At 29.8% G+C, this 18,850-nt stretch overlaps 2 protein-coding genes across 2 annotated transcripts; one reads left to right on the top strand and one right to left on the bottom strand.

Annotated features, from left to right (window-relative positions):
• Positions 1–4,816: 4,816 nt before the first annotated feature.
• Positions 4,817–9,891, top strand: LOC112727903 (OVARIAN TUMOR DOMAIN-containing deubiquitinating enzyme 3). Its single transcript, XM_025777830.3, has 8 exons — positions 4,817–5,136; positions 5,301–5,472; positions 6,034–6,121; positions 7,044–7,107; positions 7,359–7,464; positions 7,555–7,609; positions 8,342–8,395; positions 9,538–9,891. The coding sequence occupies exons 1-8, from the start codon at positions 5,115–5,117 to the stop codon at positions 9,679–9,681; spliced, it is 705 nt and encodes a 234-aa protein (XP_025633615.1). The 5' UTR covers positions 4,817–5,114; the 3' UTR covers positions 9,682–9,891.
• Positions 9,892–10,297: 406 nt separating this feature from the next.
• LOC112727902 (laccase-7) lies at positions 10,298–17,503 on the bottom strand. Its single transcript, XM_025777829.3, has 7 exons — positions 17,327–17,503; positions 15,928–16,079; positions 14,019–14,263; positions 13,113–13,238; positions 12,499–12,888; positions 10,721–11,305; positions 10,298–10,618 (listed from the first exon to the last, which is right to left on the bottom strand). Exons 1-7 carry the CDS (start codon positions 17,426–17,428, stop codon positions 10,488–10,490), a joined length of 1,731 nt encoding a protein of 576 aa, XP_025633614.1. The 5' UTR covers positions 17,429–17,503; the 3' UTR covers positions 10,298–10,487.
• Positions 17,504–18,850: the final 1,347 nt, after the last annotated feature.

The raw sequence follows: 18,850 nt of genomic DNA, 5'->3' as shown, positions 1-18,850 counted from the left end.
TGGAAAGACCTTGAAGAAAGGTACAATCATCAAAAGACGGTGATACTTCCTCAAACCCGATATGAATAGACGCACTTGCGTCTACAGAATTTTAAATTCGTAAATGAAAATAATTTTGCAATATTTCAAATCACCTCACGAATGAAATTATGTAGGGAAAAGATATCTGATAATGATATGTTAGAGAAAACTTTATCGACCTTCCATGCCTCAAATGTGCTCCTGCAGCAGCAGTATCGAGAAAAAGGATTTAAAAAATATTATGAGTTAATTTCTTACCTTCTTGTTGCTGAACGTAACAATGAATTACTTTTAAGAAATCATGAAGCGCACCCAGCTGGCGCCGTCCCATTTTCTGAAGCAAATGCGGCAAATCATTACCCCAGAAGAGGTAAATGGCAAGGTTTTAGTAACAAAAAAAATTATGGAAGGAAAAAGAATTATGTTTACAAAGGATATCAGCAGAAGTGGGATAAAGAAAGAAATAATGGGCAAAATAAATCAGCAGAGGATAAATATTTCCGTTGTGGTGGAAAGGGCCATTGGTCACGTACTTGTCGTACCCCAAGGCACCTAGTCGATCTTTATCAAACATCTTTGAAAAAAGACGACAAAAGAAAGGAGTCGAATTTTGTTTCAAATGATGTTGAAAATTCCATCACTCATTATGATGTATCTGATTTCTTTGAGGATCCGAAAGGAAATATTGGTCATTTGATCAATGATGGAATAGTTTAATATGTGAGATTGTTAAGTATTCATGTAAATAAATAATGTAAAGAACTTCTTGTTAAGTTTTATTTTCTATGCATTTGAATTTCAAGTACGATGTATATAAATAATGTTTAATAAAATATTTATAAATTTCAAAATTATTGAATATGCTAAGATAATAATAATAAAATTTTTGGTATATACTATATTTTTTAGAAAAATATTTTCAATCAAGGAAATAATTTTACTGCGTAAATATTTCTACTCATTTTATTATTATTTGTCTTTGAAGAGAATGGTAAGGACATATAGTGAAGATGTTTGCCTTGCGGATAGTGCAAGTTCGCACACCATTCTCAAAAGTGATACATATTTTATCCATCTTGTGCCAAAAGAAGAATATGTTAATACTATTATTGTCTCGTGCAATGTAATAGAAGGCTCCGAAAGAGCTATAATTTTGTTTCCTAGAGAAACAAAATTTATAATAAAGAATGCACTATTGTCTACCAAGTCTCTAAGAAACTTGCTGAGTTTTAAAGATATTCGCCGAAATGGATATCATATTGAAACAATGAATGAGAAAAATCATGAGTATTTATGTATCACAACTCATGATTTAAATAAAAAGGTTATATTAGAAAAGTTATTCTTACTCTCATCTGGGTTATATTATACCAAGATTAGTGCAATTGAGTCACATGCCATTGTAAACCAGAAGTTTACTAGCCCAAATGAATTCATAATTTGGCACGACCGATTGGGTCATCCGAGAACAACAATGATACGGAAAATTATTGAAAACTCCCATGGACATTCATTAAAGAACCAGAAGATTCTTAAATCTAGTGAATTTTGTTGTGCTGCATGTTCTCAGGGAAAGTTAATTTTAAGGCCATCACCAGTAAAGATTGGATTTGAGTCCCCTGAATTCCTAGAAAGAATTCAAGGCAATATATGTGGACCTATTCATCCACCATGTGGATCTTTTAGATATTTTATGGTCCTAATAGACGTATCTTCGAGATGGTCACATGTGTGCTTATTGTCTTCTCGCAACCTAGCGTTTGCGAGATTACTGGCTCAAATTATTCGATTAAAAGCACAATTTCTAGAAAATTCAATCAAAGCAATTCGTCTTGATAATGCTGGTGAATTTACTTCCCAAGCCTTTGATGCTTATTGTATGGCTAATGGAATAAGTGTTGAACATCTAGTAACTCATGTTCACACACAAAATAGGTTAGCAGAATCACTTATTAAACGCCTCCAATTGATTGCTAGACCCTTACTTATGAGAATAAATCTCCCAACCTCAGCTTGGGGGAATGCTATTTTACATGCCGCAGTACTCATTCGTTTGAGGCCAACAAGTTACCATTAGTTCTCTCCTATGTAATTAGCTTTTGGCCAGCAGCCAAATGTTTCCCATTTAAGAATATTCGGGTGTGCGATATATGTTTCCATTGCACCACCTTCTCGCACTAAAATGGGACCCCAAAGAAATTGGGGATATATATTGGATATGATTCTCCCTCTATAATAAGGTATCTTGAGCTATAAAATGGGGATGTATTTAAAGTCCGATTTGCTGATTGTCATTTTAATGAATCAAAATTTCCAATATTAGGGAGAGAGAATAAGCTTCTTGAAAAGGAACTTAATTGGAATGCATCATCGTTGATGCATTTAGATCCTCGATCAGGGCAATGTGAACAAGAAGTTCAAAAGATTATACATTTGCAAAGAATAGCAAATGAATTCCCTGATGCATTTTTCGATACAAAGAGGATAATCAAATCTTATATACCAGCGAAAAATGCTCCGATTGGAATTGATACCCCAGTTGGACAAATAGCCACTGAAGCAAATTCACGCCAGAAGCGTGGCAGGCCTGTCGGTTCTAAAGACAAAATTCTTGAAAAAGAAAAGAGGTCAATGCTATTCCTATTGAAAAAGACATAGTAAAGACACCTGCAGTTGTCCAAAATTCTGATATAATTTTAACGCCAAAAGACGTTTAGGTACCTGAAATTTGTGAAAACAACGAGATCTCGATAAATTATGTCTTTACATGAGAGAAATGGGACTGAAATAAGACAATTATCAATGAAATATTTGCGTATAATGTGGCATTAAATATCATGCATGAAAGTAAGGATCTTAAGCCAAGATCAGTCGAAAAATATCGACAAAGGAATGATTGGCCAAAATGGGAAGAAGCCATAGAGGCTGAGTTAGACTCACCTGCAAAACGTGAAGTCTTTGGACCTGTAGTCTGTACATCAGAAGATGTAAAACCTATTGGATACCGATGGGTATTTTCCGAGAAAACGAAATGAGAAAAATGAAGTTGTACGCTACAAAGCTCGACTTGTAGCACAAGGTTTTTCACAAAGACCCGGTATAGATTGTGAAGAAACATATTCCCCTATAGTGGATGCAATAACATTGCGTTATTTGGTCAGTTTATTCGCATATCATAAGTTACATATACATTTAATGGATGTGGTAACAGCCTACTTATACGGCTTGTTAGATCGTGATATCTATATAAAAGTCACTGAAGGACTAAAGAAATCTAAACTATCCAATAAATATTCACATGGATTATACTTAGTTAAATTGCAAAGATCTTTATATGGTCTAAAGCAATCTGGACGAATGTGGTATAATTGTCTTACTGAGTATCTAGCAAAAAACGGATTTAAAAATGATGATATCTGCCCATGTGTTTTCATAAAGAAATCTACATCTGAATTCATTATAATTGCTGTGTACGTTGATGATTTAAATATCATTGGGACTCCTTAAGAGATTTCAACTATTATAAAAACTCTAAAAGAAGAGTTTGAGATGAAAGATCTTGGAAAGACTAAATTTTGTCTCGGCCTCCAGATCGAGCATACAAAAAGTGGGATCTTCATTCATCAAACAACATACACATAAAAGATCTTGAAGAGATTTTATATGGATAAGTCACATCCATTAAGTACCCCAATGATCGTAAGGTCTTTGGATGTGGAAAAGGATCAATTCCGTCCTAAAGAGAAAATGAAAATATCCTTGGCCCTGAAGTACCATATCTTAGTGCCATTGGACCGCTAATGTATCTTGCTAATAATACATGACCTGATATATCATTTGTTGTGAATTTACTAGCAAGATATAGTTACTCTCCAACTAGAAGACATTGGAGTGGAATCAAACAAATCTTTCGATATCTTCATGGAACAGTTGACATGGGATTGTTTTATCCATATGGATCCAAGTCACAACTAGTTGGCTATGCAGATGTTGGATACTTGTCTAATCCACACAAAGGGAAATTTCAAACAGGATACCTGTTCACATATGGTGGTACAAGTAAGTCGCGAGTGTTTTTGGCTCAAGAGTTTGATCCAATATATCTTGTTATCATGTGGACTAATTGATCATAAGATAGCTTCAACTGTCCTATTTGAAGATAATACAGCATGCATTGCTCAACTTAAGGGTGGATACATTAAAGGTGATAGAACAAAGCATATTTCTCCCAAATTCTTCTTCACTCATGATCTTTAAAATCAAGGGACAATTGATGTCCAACAGATCCGTTCAAGTGACAATCTGGCAAATTTATTTATAAAGTCACTCCCAAAATCCTTCTTTAAAAGATTGGTACATGAGATTGGGATGCGTCGATTTTGAGACATTAAATGATGTTGACAAGAGGGGGAGACTGTACTCTTTTTTCCTTGGTCAGGTTTTTTTCCCATTGGGTTTTTCTTGACAAGATTTTTAATGAGGCAGTCCCCGTCACAAAGGATATTGTACTCTTTTGCGCTTTCACTAAAGTTTTTTCTTATTGGGTTTTTTTAGTAAGGTTTTAACGATGCATAATTCTAAATGGACATCCAAGGAGAGTGTTGTGATAAGAATCACTTCAAATTTAATGAAGGTTGAAAAGTGATGACAATTTGTGTGTAGAAATAGAAGAAGTATCAATCTAAAAAAACACATAGCAATAATAAAATATTCTTTCCTTCCTCCATACATTATAATTCTCTCTTTTCTCTATCTATCCAAGGCCTTAAGTTTATAATATATTAGTAAATATAATAATCATCTCAATTATATTAAGATAGTAATTATGGAAAATATTACTACTAGAATTCTATATTTATATTTTTTTATCTTATATTTACATATTTCTTATTTATTTATTTATTTTACAACAAAAAGTAATTAAAGGATCACTGTGGAGGATTTAGCCACCCTTAAACTTGAAGGGAGTCATGCCTTCCTAGTTCCTTCTTTCTAGTCCGTTCCCCCCAATTTCTATACTTCTTCTTCCTCCTCTTATCTCCTCCTCTCAACTTACTGAAGTATTGAAGTACTCGCGTTTCAATTCTCATTCCATGGCGAACAAGCTCTGCAATCGTAACCATACACCTCTTCCTCGCGTCCCCCTCTCTTTCTATATTTAATATTCTCTCTTTTTGTTTCTGCGATTTACTTAGTAAACAAACAGATCCTACACCGCACTATGAACACTCGTTTTAACTCTTCTTATTGTTATTCCAATTGTTCTCTCTCTCTTGCAGAGGATATTTTGGAGCAGCTGAGAAATGGTACAGCAAAATTTGAGCTTGTATCTTCGCCACTTCCTTCACTTGCTGCTGCTGCTGCTCCTAAATCCAGTAACATCACAAGCTTATTTGGAATCGGAAATTGTAGCACTAGCACTCTTTTTTTCGCTAGAATTTCCTCATCACTGTGAGTCATCATTTCCCTCGCTTTTTCTTTCTTTCTTTCTGGTCACTCCATGGTTTTGTTTTATTTTATTTTATTGTTCAAAATATGAGTATGTACATCTATTTGCCTCAAACTCATGGGCACTTGAATTTTCCAACCAGTAGTTCAAGTTCTTGAGCTTTAAACATTAAAAAAAAAAAAGGAAAAAGAATAAAAAGGAGCTATGTATAGAAATCTATTAGTAGAATGTGGATATGCCTAATGACATAGGAAATTATGAATTTGTATACTGTTTTTCAGTCAAACCAAAATAATAATGATTCTAGTCTTATTTTGTGTGTGTTTAGGGGATTTGATGTGGGATTTCAAATTTTTAATTATAGAAGGGTGAGATAACCTAAGATGTTTGAAGAATCTAAAATATTGAGGAACTATATATGTGCACTGTGGTTGACTTGTTTTGTCCTTTTTTATTTGATTTTGGAGAGTTCGTAAGTTTTTCAAAAGTGGATGAGAAGTTTTGAAAATTTTTCCTTCATGGTTTGAATTTCGATTCGTTTGCTTGTCACCTGGATATGTCAGTGGTGGACAGTCTCCAGCTATGAAGAAGCTAGAGCAGTTTTCGGTTCAGAAGGTCACAGGGGATGGAAGGTGTATGTTTCGTGCACTGGTACTGTCTTCTTTGCCATTTGTTTTAATCACTTCTCTGGTTTCTCCTTTGCAGAATTCACATGCTGATTTGATTTGTTACTCCTCGATTTTTGAAGTGTTTTTATTTTTAACCTTTGAAATTTTTTAAAGACCCGTATGCTATAATATTTGTTACATAATTCTTACTGAACTGCCTAGTATATAGACTTGAAACAGCTCATCAAGTCCCATCCTTGTGAATCGAGTTTTCTTCTAATCCTTGCATGTATAGGAAACAAAATAACTCTTGTTGAAAACTGAAAAGTTAATGGTATTTGGATTAGTGGATTTCAAATGTGATGCTGAGTAGATGACCTCCACCATTTGAAATCAGCCTGAGAAAAGTACAAGATTCTAAATGCTGCCTGCTCTAGCAATTAGGAATATTTGAAGAACCGAGGGGAGGATGAGATTCATAAAGTTATTAGATAGTATTTCCTGGGCATATTAAAATTAAGTTTGGAGTTGTTGGTGATGGACTCTTGTCTTCTGTTGAAAGTACCTGACTGGAATGTAATCCATTTTTTCATGATCTTTCTAGCTTCTGCCGTATTTAATTTTAACCATGTTGTTTCCACTGCACTGCTATTTTCAAGCACTGACTCTAGTGAATAATTCCTCTATGAACTATCAGTTTAGTCTGTCTGGCATAGCGCAGAATGATATAACTAGCCTTAAGATTTGAGAGTTGGGAGGTTCTTTGCATGGTACTTCCTTGCAGACATTGGTCAAGAAAAGTTTTGCCTGGTGGGTATGGAACATCACAAACAAGAGGATGATTCATGATTGATTGTGCTTTGTGGAAAAAAACCTTTATTTTTACTAATTTATATAAGTTGTTTCCAATCTGTATTTGAGCTTTAAACATGGCTAATTTGATATTGGTTTTTCAACAAAATTAGGTCAAAGGAATGGCTTACAATAAGGGAGTCTCTCTTAACCAACGCAAAGAGAGAGAAGATGCAGGTATGCTGATATACTGACAACAGACATGCCAATGGGAAAAGATATTGCCCTTTTTTTTTTTTTTTTTTTGCTTTCACTTACAGGATGTTCTTTATGTAACACAAAGCATGGTGATAATAATTATGGCTGGTTCTGCTTTCAAATTTAACTACTTTTTTCCAAGTTTCTTTCGCATCTTGTCTTATGACTCCTATTTTTTTTTCCTCCTTTGCTCTTCTTTTGAATCTTTTGCCTTGCCCATGATAGCGCAGATGAACTAAGAATGGCTGTGAAAGAAGTTATATGTGATAATAATGGAGAACGTAAATTATATGAAGAAGCTCTCATTGCCATCACAGTTGATGAGTCTCTACCACGGTATGTTTTGGAAATCTCAAGAGATCGGAGATTTTGAAGTATATTGTGTAATTTGTATACAGTGGCATGATTAAATGTGCTATTCTGCAGTTACTGCCAACGAATTGCGCGATCTGATTTTTGGGGAGGAGAGTCGGAGCTGCTGGTTAGTGTTTCTATATGCATATTTCTTAAGTACTGTAAGCTTTGCTTTTTCTACCTCTTCTATATTTTAAGATTTCAATACATTTATAATCGAAGTTTATATAAGTCTTACATATGTTCTTCTTAGACAAACCTTAGAATATTGAAATTGAATGCATTGTTTTGGCATCATTCTGTCATAGACGGATAGGCATTAGATCAATTAAATAATTTGACTCGTTTCACGATGCTATCATATGTAGAGCTTGGGGTTTGATCAAGGACTGGAACCTCTGTAAAAGAAATTTTATTTGTCAAACTATAAGTAAATTATATCATAATCTACCTAGTTAAATGATTTAATATCATATCTTGGTATTTTGATATTTGATCAATACAGAAAGTGGCATTATTTACTTATTTAGTCATAACTTTTGATAGAAACTCCCGTTAGGCCTTCTAAACAAGAGTTGGTCCTACACTATCAAGAAGAATTGAATTGTCCTCCTAAGAGATCCTCTTAAAGATTCTCCTAACTTCTAAATGAAAGAAGAATTGATACCTTTTGACAACATACCAAGACACTGGAAGTATCTGCTTTCTACCTCATTAAGTATTTAAGTGGATGTTTAGAAATATTCTTAGGATATTATGTCATTACTCGTTTGTCAATGTTTTAATCCTTGTTTCCTAATTGATCCACAAATCCCTTGAACAAATAATCAGACACTGAGCAATGGCCATATTCTGGCAGGTACTGTCAAAGTTATGTAAGCAGCCAATTATTGTTTACATACCAGAGCATGAGGTATGCCTAATTCTTACTAGGTTGATATTATCTAATGTACTTGCTTTATTAAATATTATGACTTGTGTATGGAAAGCATGTCTATACAATGGGTGATTATTTCGTTGTTGCTCTAATTTTTTTATGAAAAGATTTGGTATAAATAGGTAATAATTCCTGTATTTTGGGGGAGGAGAACAAATGTAGATAGTACTTGGATATTTAGTGCATTTGTGAACTGCCTTGTGGCCAGTTTAGTATGATTCTTGTAGTTTATATTAGGTTTAATTACTCTATTAATACTTTCATCAACTTTTCAATTAGTCCTTTACAATTTGAAAGTTTGTAATTGGGTCCTTATACTAGATTTTTTTTTGTTAGGTATTACTAGTTGTTATCTTTCAAAAAACCAGAATAATTTCAGAATATTTATTTCTAGAATATTCCACACTTCATCCTACATTAAACACAAATAATATTCAAAAAATATTTCATACTTTTTAATAAATAATGTTAGCAAGGATATCCTGGAAAATTTTTATCTAATATGAAGCCTTAATTACAAAGTTTTAAACTATAAGGATATAATTGAAAATTTGGTAAAACTTTAAGGACCGAGTAATTTAGCAATTATTTTGTTTTTATTATAATGAGTAAACCACTATTTCAACTCTTGAAAGATAAATATTAGTTTGCTGTCAACATTATCCTCACATTGGATGTATTTTTCAAGGAAACCAATTTTTTTCGGATACCATGAGATAATTATGAATCTTTGTGGGACTACTAATCTTCCAAGCATCAAAATGGTGATTTAGGGCTTATTTCGATGACCTTTTAAACAAGATTTTTTTTTTGAGTTATCTTTTTTTTAAAGATCTTTTAGAAAAATACAATTTTGTTTGGATATCTCATGCAAAAATATCTTTTTATCTATCAATTATGTTTGAGTATAATAATATAAAAGTATTTTTTTGTTTATTTATTATGTGAAAAATATATTTTTTTTAAAAAAATCTTTTTAAAAAGATGTAAATTGTAGCTTCTCAAAAAAGATTTTTTTTTTTAATTTTTCTAGTACTTTTACTTTTACGACTAGAAATTTGGCAAACACCTTAAAAAATAAAAAAACGGTTTTTGTCTGGTTTGTAAATTATTTGCAGCATAGAGGGAGTGGTTGGGGATCTGGTTTCATTCCCATTGCGGAGTATGGAAGTGAGTTCATAAAGGGTGCTAGAAACAGGAATCCCAAGAAACCTGTGAGGCTATTGTACAGTGGTAAGAACCATTATGATCTTTTGCTATGAGGAACTGCTTGATGATGGATGAGGAGACAAGGAAAGGAAAGAAAGAAAATGAGAGGCAATTTCAAATGCCATTTTTGCTTTGTTGATATTCAGATGTTATAATTTGTTTTTGATATTTAACCTACTTGTAACAAGTAAACAACAATTGTGAACCTTTTGATGTATTCTTCTTTTCCTAGTTGACAATGTGACAATGTGTCATTTATTTTATTCTTCCTTCAACAACAAACAATGACATCAACAACAGAGTCTTTTTCCACTAGTTAGGGTCGACTACATGGATCAAACAACGTCATTGCACCCCATTATATATCATATGTGCAGTCGACTACATGGATTAAACAACGTCATTGCACCCTATTATATATCATATGTGCAGTGAGACTGTTGACATGTAAATTTTCTTTGAATATCTCATGTATAATCTTTTTAGGTCTTCTTTTAATATTTGTCACATGTCATCCATCCTTCTAACAGGGTGTTTTGATCTTTCATCTCATTTTATTCTTCCTTTATTTTAATAATTATAAAAGTTACATCAAAGGTTTTTATAAGAAACTAAGATTTTAAAGTAGTTTCTTATAAATGCTTCTAAATTTTAATGAATTTCTATATAACATAATAAAAAAAATTAAATAATATTAATATCTGTCCATATAATATCTCCTTAACAAATATAGTTTATACTAGAAACTTATTTTAAATATAATACACATTTAATTTGGATAAATATTAATAAATCCTTATTTTTGTAACCGTCAAATTTAATGAGGTTTGAATATGATTGTGGTGATTGATTGATGAACTTAGCACTTAGGAAGATTAGCTGGTGGTGGAGGCAATCTTGTTGAAGGGGTAGGTCCATTCTCAACCTCAAAACTCATGGCTAGCCCCCATGGTAGATGAGTTTCCAAATGGCAATGCACAAGCCAAATTCCTAAATAGTGAAAATAATTGATTTAATCATGTAATCAAAACTCAATCTCAACCAATATAGTGAAAATGATTGCATTTAATCTATTAAACAAAGAACACCAACCTGGATTATTTGCTTGGAATCTGATGACAGCCCATCCTCCGACAGGTACAGAAATTGTGTTACGCACTTGTGGATCAACACAATTAAACTGTGGTTCGGCTATGGTAGCATTATAATTCCCAAACCCTTGAGCCAAAACATAGAAATTAAATCCATGAACATGAATAGGATGGTTCTCGGTGCCAAGTATAGCTGTATTTTGAAGCACAATTTGCACAGTTGAATTGAACTTCAATGTCTTTGCCTTTGTTGATTTAGGTGCAAAGATCAAGGGATTGCTAGTGTTGGTTTCTAAAGAAGGGTCAGTATAGTTAAACACAAGTGGAGGTTGACTTGGGAAATCTTTAGTGTAGACCCCACTAACATTGCGGTAGAATGCCTCCAACATAGAGAAGCCTCTACCTGTAGGCAACACAAATGACTCATTGTTCATGCTTGCAGAGAATGGTGAGTTTACCCCAAAGGCATTTAAACATGCACTTGGTCCTGGAAGGTTGCATACGGTTAGGGCAATTCCAAATGCGATGAACATGTTTTCATCCACCTTACGTGGAACTGGAATCCAATGAGGACCATCAGCCAACCCTGAGAACCATTCATATACAAAATTATTAAGAGGGACGGGTATAATACTTACGCATGATAAAAAGTTTTACATAAATTTGTACAATCATACTGCCTAAATACTAAAAATCAATCTCCAAATAAGACGAATATATTGAAATACAAAATATACATAAAAAATAAATTTAATAACACATATAATATATATATTTATACATAAATATATAATGATTAATTTAATAATTAATTTTTAGTATATAGATAATATTTTTAAATTTTGTAATAGTGTATGTATGTAGAGATAAATATATAATTAGACCATGAAGGATAAAATATGTATAAGTTCGTATACTTTTATACAAATCTTTAATTTTAATTTTTTATTTCAGTAATATAATATGAGATTGAATCTTTTCTTTTTTTTTTTTTTGACTTGAGAAAATAAAGTGTAATCTCTTATTATATATTTTATAAGTGAAAAAAAATATAAAAAAATATTAAAGGTTAAAAATTTATATTTTATACTCTCAATTGAAAAAAAAATTACGAGGATGTATTTTCAAATGCTACCTTGATGATCTTTTAAAAGATTATATTCTATAGAAAAAGTTTAGCGAGTCAGCACTTTTATTAAAATTTGTTTAACACTCAGTTAGCAAAAAAAAAGTGAGTAATTCCACATTTTTTGATGAAATCTCACACTAGTAAAAACACCAATAACTAATTGATAGTTACAAATAACAAAACTTGCTGATCCTTAACACTCCTCTATTCTATATATATTACAACCTCACTATAAATTATGAATGAAAATGTTAGACATGATTATGCACTAGTCTACATCACGCAAAGAGTAACGAACTAACGATTGATTAACTAACTGTTATTAGTCTACCGACGGTGAGTTTGAATTTGCTTTTGAAAAAATATTTTTCTCTTTTTGTTTTATCTTTCTTAAGAAGATTATTTTATTGCAAAAACAAATTTTTTTTGTTTGGATCGAAAATATATAAGTAGACAATTTATTAAAATCTCCTTAATTTTTTTTAAAGAAAAGCGATATCTGGCTTACTTAAAAATGAGATATGCTTGTAGCTTGTAGTTTAAAGAACTAAATTGACAGTTTTAAAAATTTAAATGAGATATGCTTGAAATTTAAAGAAGTAAATTGAACCCTAACTCTCTCAAATGTGCTGCTAATACCATATCCTTACCTGTGAGATTAGAGTAGAACTTGTGTGCTGTTGGCGTATCATGTGCATCTGGCAGGTTTGGCATTATAGGTGCTGATGTTGAAGATGCACCCTCATAAGTAATCACTCCCCTTGCAATTGCGGTATCGTTTCTTACATTTGAGGAACGGTATGGGCTGAATGCCATGTAATAAGAACCCACTCTTTGGTTTGTTGTGATTATTGCATCAACGGTTTGGCCCGGTGCCAATACTATAACGTCCGTTTTATACTCTCTAGTGTACCCAGCATCAATGGCTACAACTGTGAAACTGTGGTTTGCAATCTTGAAGAAGTGTTGTTCATTCAGTGCAGCATTGATAATTCGCAACAAGTACCTTTTTCCTTGCTCCACGTTCAGCCGGTAAGTCTCTGAAAAATTAAAACATTTCGATGTAAAATTTTTACTGTAAATTAAAGTCAAAATTCACGTGTACTTATCTTTATATAAAGTTGATATTGCACCATTGTTATATGATTTGATAAATTTGACTAAATTTTTATCTAATAATTTTTAATTATAAACTTCACATAAAAACAACTCCATACACGTGAGTGTCACTGAGCTCATCAATGTTTTTAAACAGTTGACTTACGGTTTTGAGAACAATTATAGAAATCGCCAGGCAAGCCATTAATTGTGTAAGCATCTGAGTTTCTCGGAGCTATTCCTTTTGATGCATTGTTTCCAATGTCCTCAACATTATCATTCCACCACTCCCCTGCAATAAATAAATAAATAGAATTAAAAAATAAATATCATGAAATGTTTTTCAAAACAACGTTTTATTTATTACAATCTTTTGAACTGGACGCTATAATACTTTTTGAGGCGTGTATCTTTTATGTTAAATTATATTTTAATAAAAAAAATATTTTTAAATATATTTAGACACCTAAACATATTTATATGTTGGTGTATATAATTTTATTTTTGAGATAAATTTAGAAATAATATGTATAATGATGTATTATTAATTATTAATAAAAAATGAAAATACTTATATAATTAAAAAATATTAAATTCATTAAGAAATAGGTTATATTTTATTATCAATAAATATCATGATGTTATTATAGTTTATTTACAAAATTCTTTATATTATATTATACATGTATAAAAAACAAAAAATTTGAAATTAAGTGCATGCATTATTTCATGTGGTGCTTTATAATAGCTCATGTTTCACATTTTTCTTTAATAGTAATAATGCAGAAAATTCAATCCTCGGACACTAAGGAGGAATTGAGAAGCAAGACAAAATACATACAGTAGCCCACAACATACACAACTTACAAGACTTTTAGCTAATAAAATTCAACCTTAAACTCAGACCAAAGGAAAATCAACCTTAAAGTACATGATTCAAAAAAGTACAAGAACCTAATGAAGTATTCACCTATTATCAAATAAATCCAAACTTTGCACTTACAAATAGAATATATAAAGCAAAAAAAAAAAAAATTGGCAAAAGTAAGGAATGAGGAAAAGATAAAATTACCGAGCAATATGGGTACTTCTTGGTGAACTTGAGAGAATGGATATGATCTGCCTTTTGAAGGCCTAATGATAAGGGATCCATAGATATTGGCACGTAGGAAAGAGGAGTGCGCATGCCACCAAAGTGTTCCTTCTTGTCCTGTTATTGTGAAATTATATGTGTAACTACCACCAGGACCTATTGGACATTGAGTTACGTATTCTGGACCATCTGACCATTGGCTCGCAAGTTGAAATATTCCATGCCTGCGCTCATTATATAATAAGGAAAAGTATAGAAAAACAATGAGAATACTAAACAATGTAAACAATAGAAATGTCGAATATTCAATTTTATAGGTATATAGATAATTATATATGTTGATTATTCTTAATTGGATAGTTATTTTTTCTATTCGATTTACTTATATACAATTAATAATGACTGAATGTTCAATTCATTAGGTGTGCGGATGGTTATTCTAATATTATGATTTAGGAGGTAATTTAGAATTGAATTTTTTTTATTTTATTGGATCAATTATAAAGCTTATTGTTCACATTATTTAAAAAAAATTATTGTCTACCTAACAAAACCGAATTAATAAATATACCCGAATTTAGAGTTACATATTCTATTATATGTTTACAAAAATGTTGTTGCACACACAAAAAAATCTGAATTATGTATTTATATATATACATTTATGTATTATTTCGTATATTTAATATATATTTTATACGAGGGAGACTTATATAGTGGTTATTTTTTATATATATGTAACATGATTAACATATTTATTGAAAGACAAGGATTAGTACAAAAGATTAAGATAATGAAAAAAAAGTAATAATATTAAAAATATAAAATATAGTCACATTAGTGTGAAGAAAATAAATTATTTTTTAATTAGTTAAACAAAAATACTATGTGTATATCAAAAAATCAATCATCTTATATTTATGTATAAATATATGTATTAATTAATTTATTTTTAATATATATTTTATATTTTAATATATATTTTATATTGATAACTGATGATTTTTGTATGTATACTTAATGTGATTGCTTGTTAATTAAATGTATTAAATATGTATGGCAGATCAGAATATATAATTGTATTCTTTTATTTTTTTATTATTTTGAAAACTACAAGCAAGTTCACTATATAAATAAGTATATAAATTGTAGATTTGATTCAAAGTAATAATAATTTTTGCCCATCTATTTCATTGAAGTTACATTGAGTTTGAATAAGTAAAAAAGAGAAAAAAAAAAAAAAGCTTAGGAGAGGTAGCAACGGTATACAAATAAGTAAAGAAAAAAAGATATTTTCATAAAATTGAGGACTATTTTATGTATTCTGAAATTGAGGGATTAAAGTGTTTAATTTTAAAAATTTTAAAGATTAATTTAGATAATTATTTAAAATATTATACATATATAAAAAATTAGTTGATATGTGTTATTTTATATATTTTAATATTTATTCTATACTAAATGATTAATGATTGATATTTTTGTATACACATGTGATGATTAATATATTAATTGAAAGGAAACTATTAATCTTAAGATAGTGAGGACAAAAATAATATTAAAATATATAAAATAGAGTCATATATTAGTGTGACGAAGAAAATAATTAAATCCATTCTATAATTAATTAAGTGTGTATTATGTATATAAATCGAAACTTTAGAGTGATTTAAAATAGTAACAATTTTTGTACATCTGTTTGATTGAAGTTACATTGAGTTTGAATAAGTAAAAAAACAGGAGAAAAAAAAAGAACAAAAAAGGATAAAAAGGCATATTAATAATGTGAAAGAAGAGAAAAAGGTATCTTCCAAAGAAGTGAAGAACCAAGAATTTATTGGTCAAATCTTAGGAGGAAAGGTAGCAAGGGTAATTAAGTAGTAGATACCAATGAATAGTAACATTATAGGGTGATTTGTTATTAACATGAATAATAACAGTGTCACCCTCTTGAGCCTCAATTCCTGGCCCTGGTAAGGTTCCGTTGACTCCAGTTATTACATGCTGATTACACAAACGCTCCACACTGAAGTTCTCAACCTGCATCAACCAAAGTAGAAATTCATTAATGATTTCAACTATTATTAGTATCAATAATGTTTAGGAGATAATAAAAAATCAATTTAAATAATTTAAAATTATTTTATTTAATATTTATTAATTATTATTAGAATAATTGTACAACTTTAAATATGATAAATATATAATTATTATAAATATTATGTGTATAAAATTATAAATGTTATATTATATAAAATAATTTTAAATATTATCTCTTTAACATTATCATATTAGTATATTATGCAAACTCTAATTATTTATTAATTACTTTCAACAGAGAGAGGGGATTGGATTCTGATGATATCTCGCTCATAATAATAATTTTATATGTAATCTTTAATTATTCATTTTGTCATATATATAATCATTTAATGTGTATATTAAAATCAACCAAAAAAAATTACTTGTGTAGAATATATATTAAAATATAAATTAAAATATATATTGAAAATAAATTAAATTATATATATTTATACATAAATAATATTTTTAAAAATCATTTATATATTTGATATATAACCACTAAAAAGTCAAAAGTTCCATCTCTTTTGTTTATCCAATTAAAAATGAAAGAATTTCAGATAAAGCAAAACAAAAAGAAAGTAAAGCCATACAAATAAAAAACTCACGCTAACAAATGATTTCATGATACATTTAATTAAACGATAATATAGTTAGTTAAACTTTGTGACTTTGGAGGGAAAATTCAAGGAATCTAGGTAGAATGAATTGAGGGAGAGGGTGGTTGATGGTGGCGGTTGAGGTTGACGGTGGTGGAGGGAGAAATAAAGTGGTTGATATATGGTAGCCGTATGAACTACGGTTGACAAGGTTAATAAAGTTGAATTTTTAGTTTTTAACCTAAATTTTTACAACAAAATTTTGGAATTTTTATCATATGCCTTCTAATATGTTTAAAATTTGGATACACATGACAAAAAAAATTAAAAAAAATAAATAATAAAATATCACACATTACGTCCCATGAAAAATTAAGCGTAACATATGATTATATATATTTTTTAAAAATATTTAGTAATTAAAAAATATTAACTAAAAATAATCGAAATTTATTTTATTTAATATTTATTAATTGTTATAATAATTAATAAATATTAAATAAAATAAATTTTAATTGTTTTTTTTCTAATATTATCGATATTTTCTAAAGAGAGAAACACAACAATGACATAATAATGAAAAGGCCCAACAATAATAATTCATACATCCCAAGTGTGTTCCACAACAGCAGCAGAAGCCAATAATGAAGAAGCTACTAGCATAATTGTTGCAAAAGCCCATGCAAGATAAAACACAAAACGCGTCATAACGTCGATATATTTGATGCTTGTAGATATAGTTGAATGTACTAATTATTATCAATGGAACAATTAATGAAGCAATTATACGTATTTATATAGTGAATCCCATAGCTTTGACATTTCCAATTTTAGCACGCTTTAGTAGGTTGGTTTGTTTGATTATTAAAAGCAGCTGAATTTTGGTCCGGATTTGGAAATTAATTATAAGAGGATGAAAATTGTTGCAAGCTAAACCTTTGACGACAAAGTTATTAATCATATTCAAAATATATAGCCACATGCAAGAGGAAGAAAATGAACCTTATAGCTGTTATTAATTTATTTTGACCAACATCTAAATGTTGAATTATTTATGTACTAACTATGTGACTCATAAAATGACCCTTCATTTTTAAAAAAATTTATAGTATGTTCCTCTAAAAATAAGTAATTTTATTGATTGATCTCCGTATAAGAGAAGTAATTAATATCCTATTTATACATGAAATTAGTGTGACATTTTATTAAATACCCAAATATCAAATATCATATATTCTATTTAATGTATTGAGTTGTTTTTTTTTATATTAGCTCCTAGTTCGACACGTTAATTAAGAGTCTATTACTAGCTAATAATTTTTTGTATGTATAAAATGATATTTAAACTTTTGATATTTATTTAAGTAGCGAGTGAGTGAGTTAATCACTCGACTAACTTAAATTGATTAATGTATTGAGTTATGAATATATAAAAATTTAAAATGATCGACATCTAATTGTAACAAGTGTTTTAATTTTAAAAAGAAAAAAAAGAGGGAGGATAACTTCAATCTATCTAACGGAAAAAAAAAAAAAAACAGAATATCATCTAGTCTTGTTTGGGTGGTCGGCAATTTACTTATTATTAATTAATAAATATATAATATTATGCTGCGAATTTTCCTTGTTTCAAATTTATGAATTAGAAGTACGAGTACCATTGCCAAGGAGGTTGAGATTTTATTTGAAAAGTCATTACATATAAACAAGTAGTAAAATTTGGATTAACTACTAGACTACTTTATAGCTAGCTGCTAGTCATTATTATTGTGTTCAAAGACGCGTGATTATATTGATGTTGGATAATCCTTGATTAAACAGTCTGTCCTGTAATGAAAGTCAGAGAGATGAATATTCAAACACAAATTATTTTTTATATATGTAGTAGTTTCTTTAAAAGAAAATGTGAAAAGTTTAATCACGTCAAGTAATTTTGGTGTGTTGATAATGAAGTTTGGTTCTAGTAAAAGATCCCGTTTAATCTATATATATATTTTATGAAAAAGTATAGATAAATAATTTTTTATCGGTCAATTTTAAATAATCGTAATTAATAATTAATAATTTTATATTTTTATAATTATTAATTAATAATATATATGAAGTGAAATTTAAAAATATTTATTGATT

The sequence above is a fragment of the Arachis hypogaea genome, chromosome 12 (genome assembly GCF_003086295.3).
Source record: "Arachis hypogaea cultivar Tifrunner chromosome 12, arahy.Tifrunner.gnm2.J5K5, whole genome shotgun sequence".
In the NCBI taxonomy this organism is placed as follows: domain Eukaryota; kingdom Viridiplantae; phylum Streptophyta; class Magnoliopsida; order Fabales; family Fabaceae; genus Arachis; species Arachis hypogaea.
Note: the sequence above shows the minus strand (reverse complement) of the source record. Positions and strands in the feature narration are given on the sequence as shown.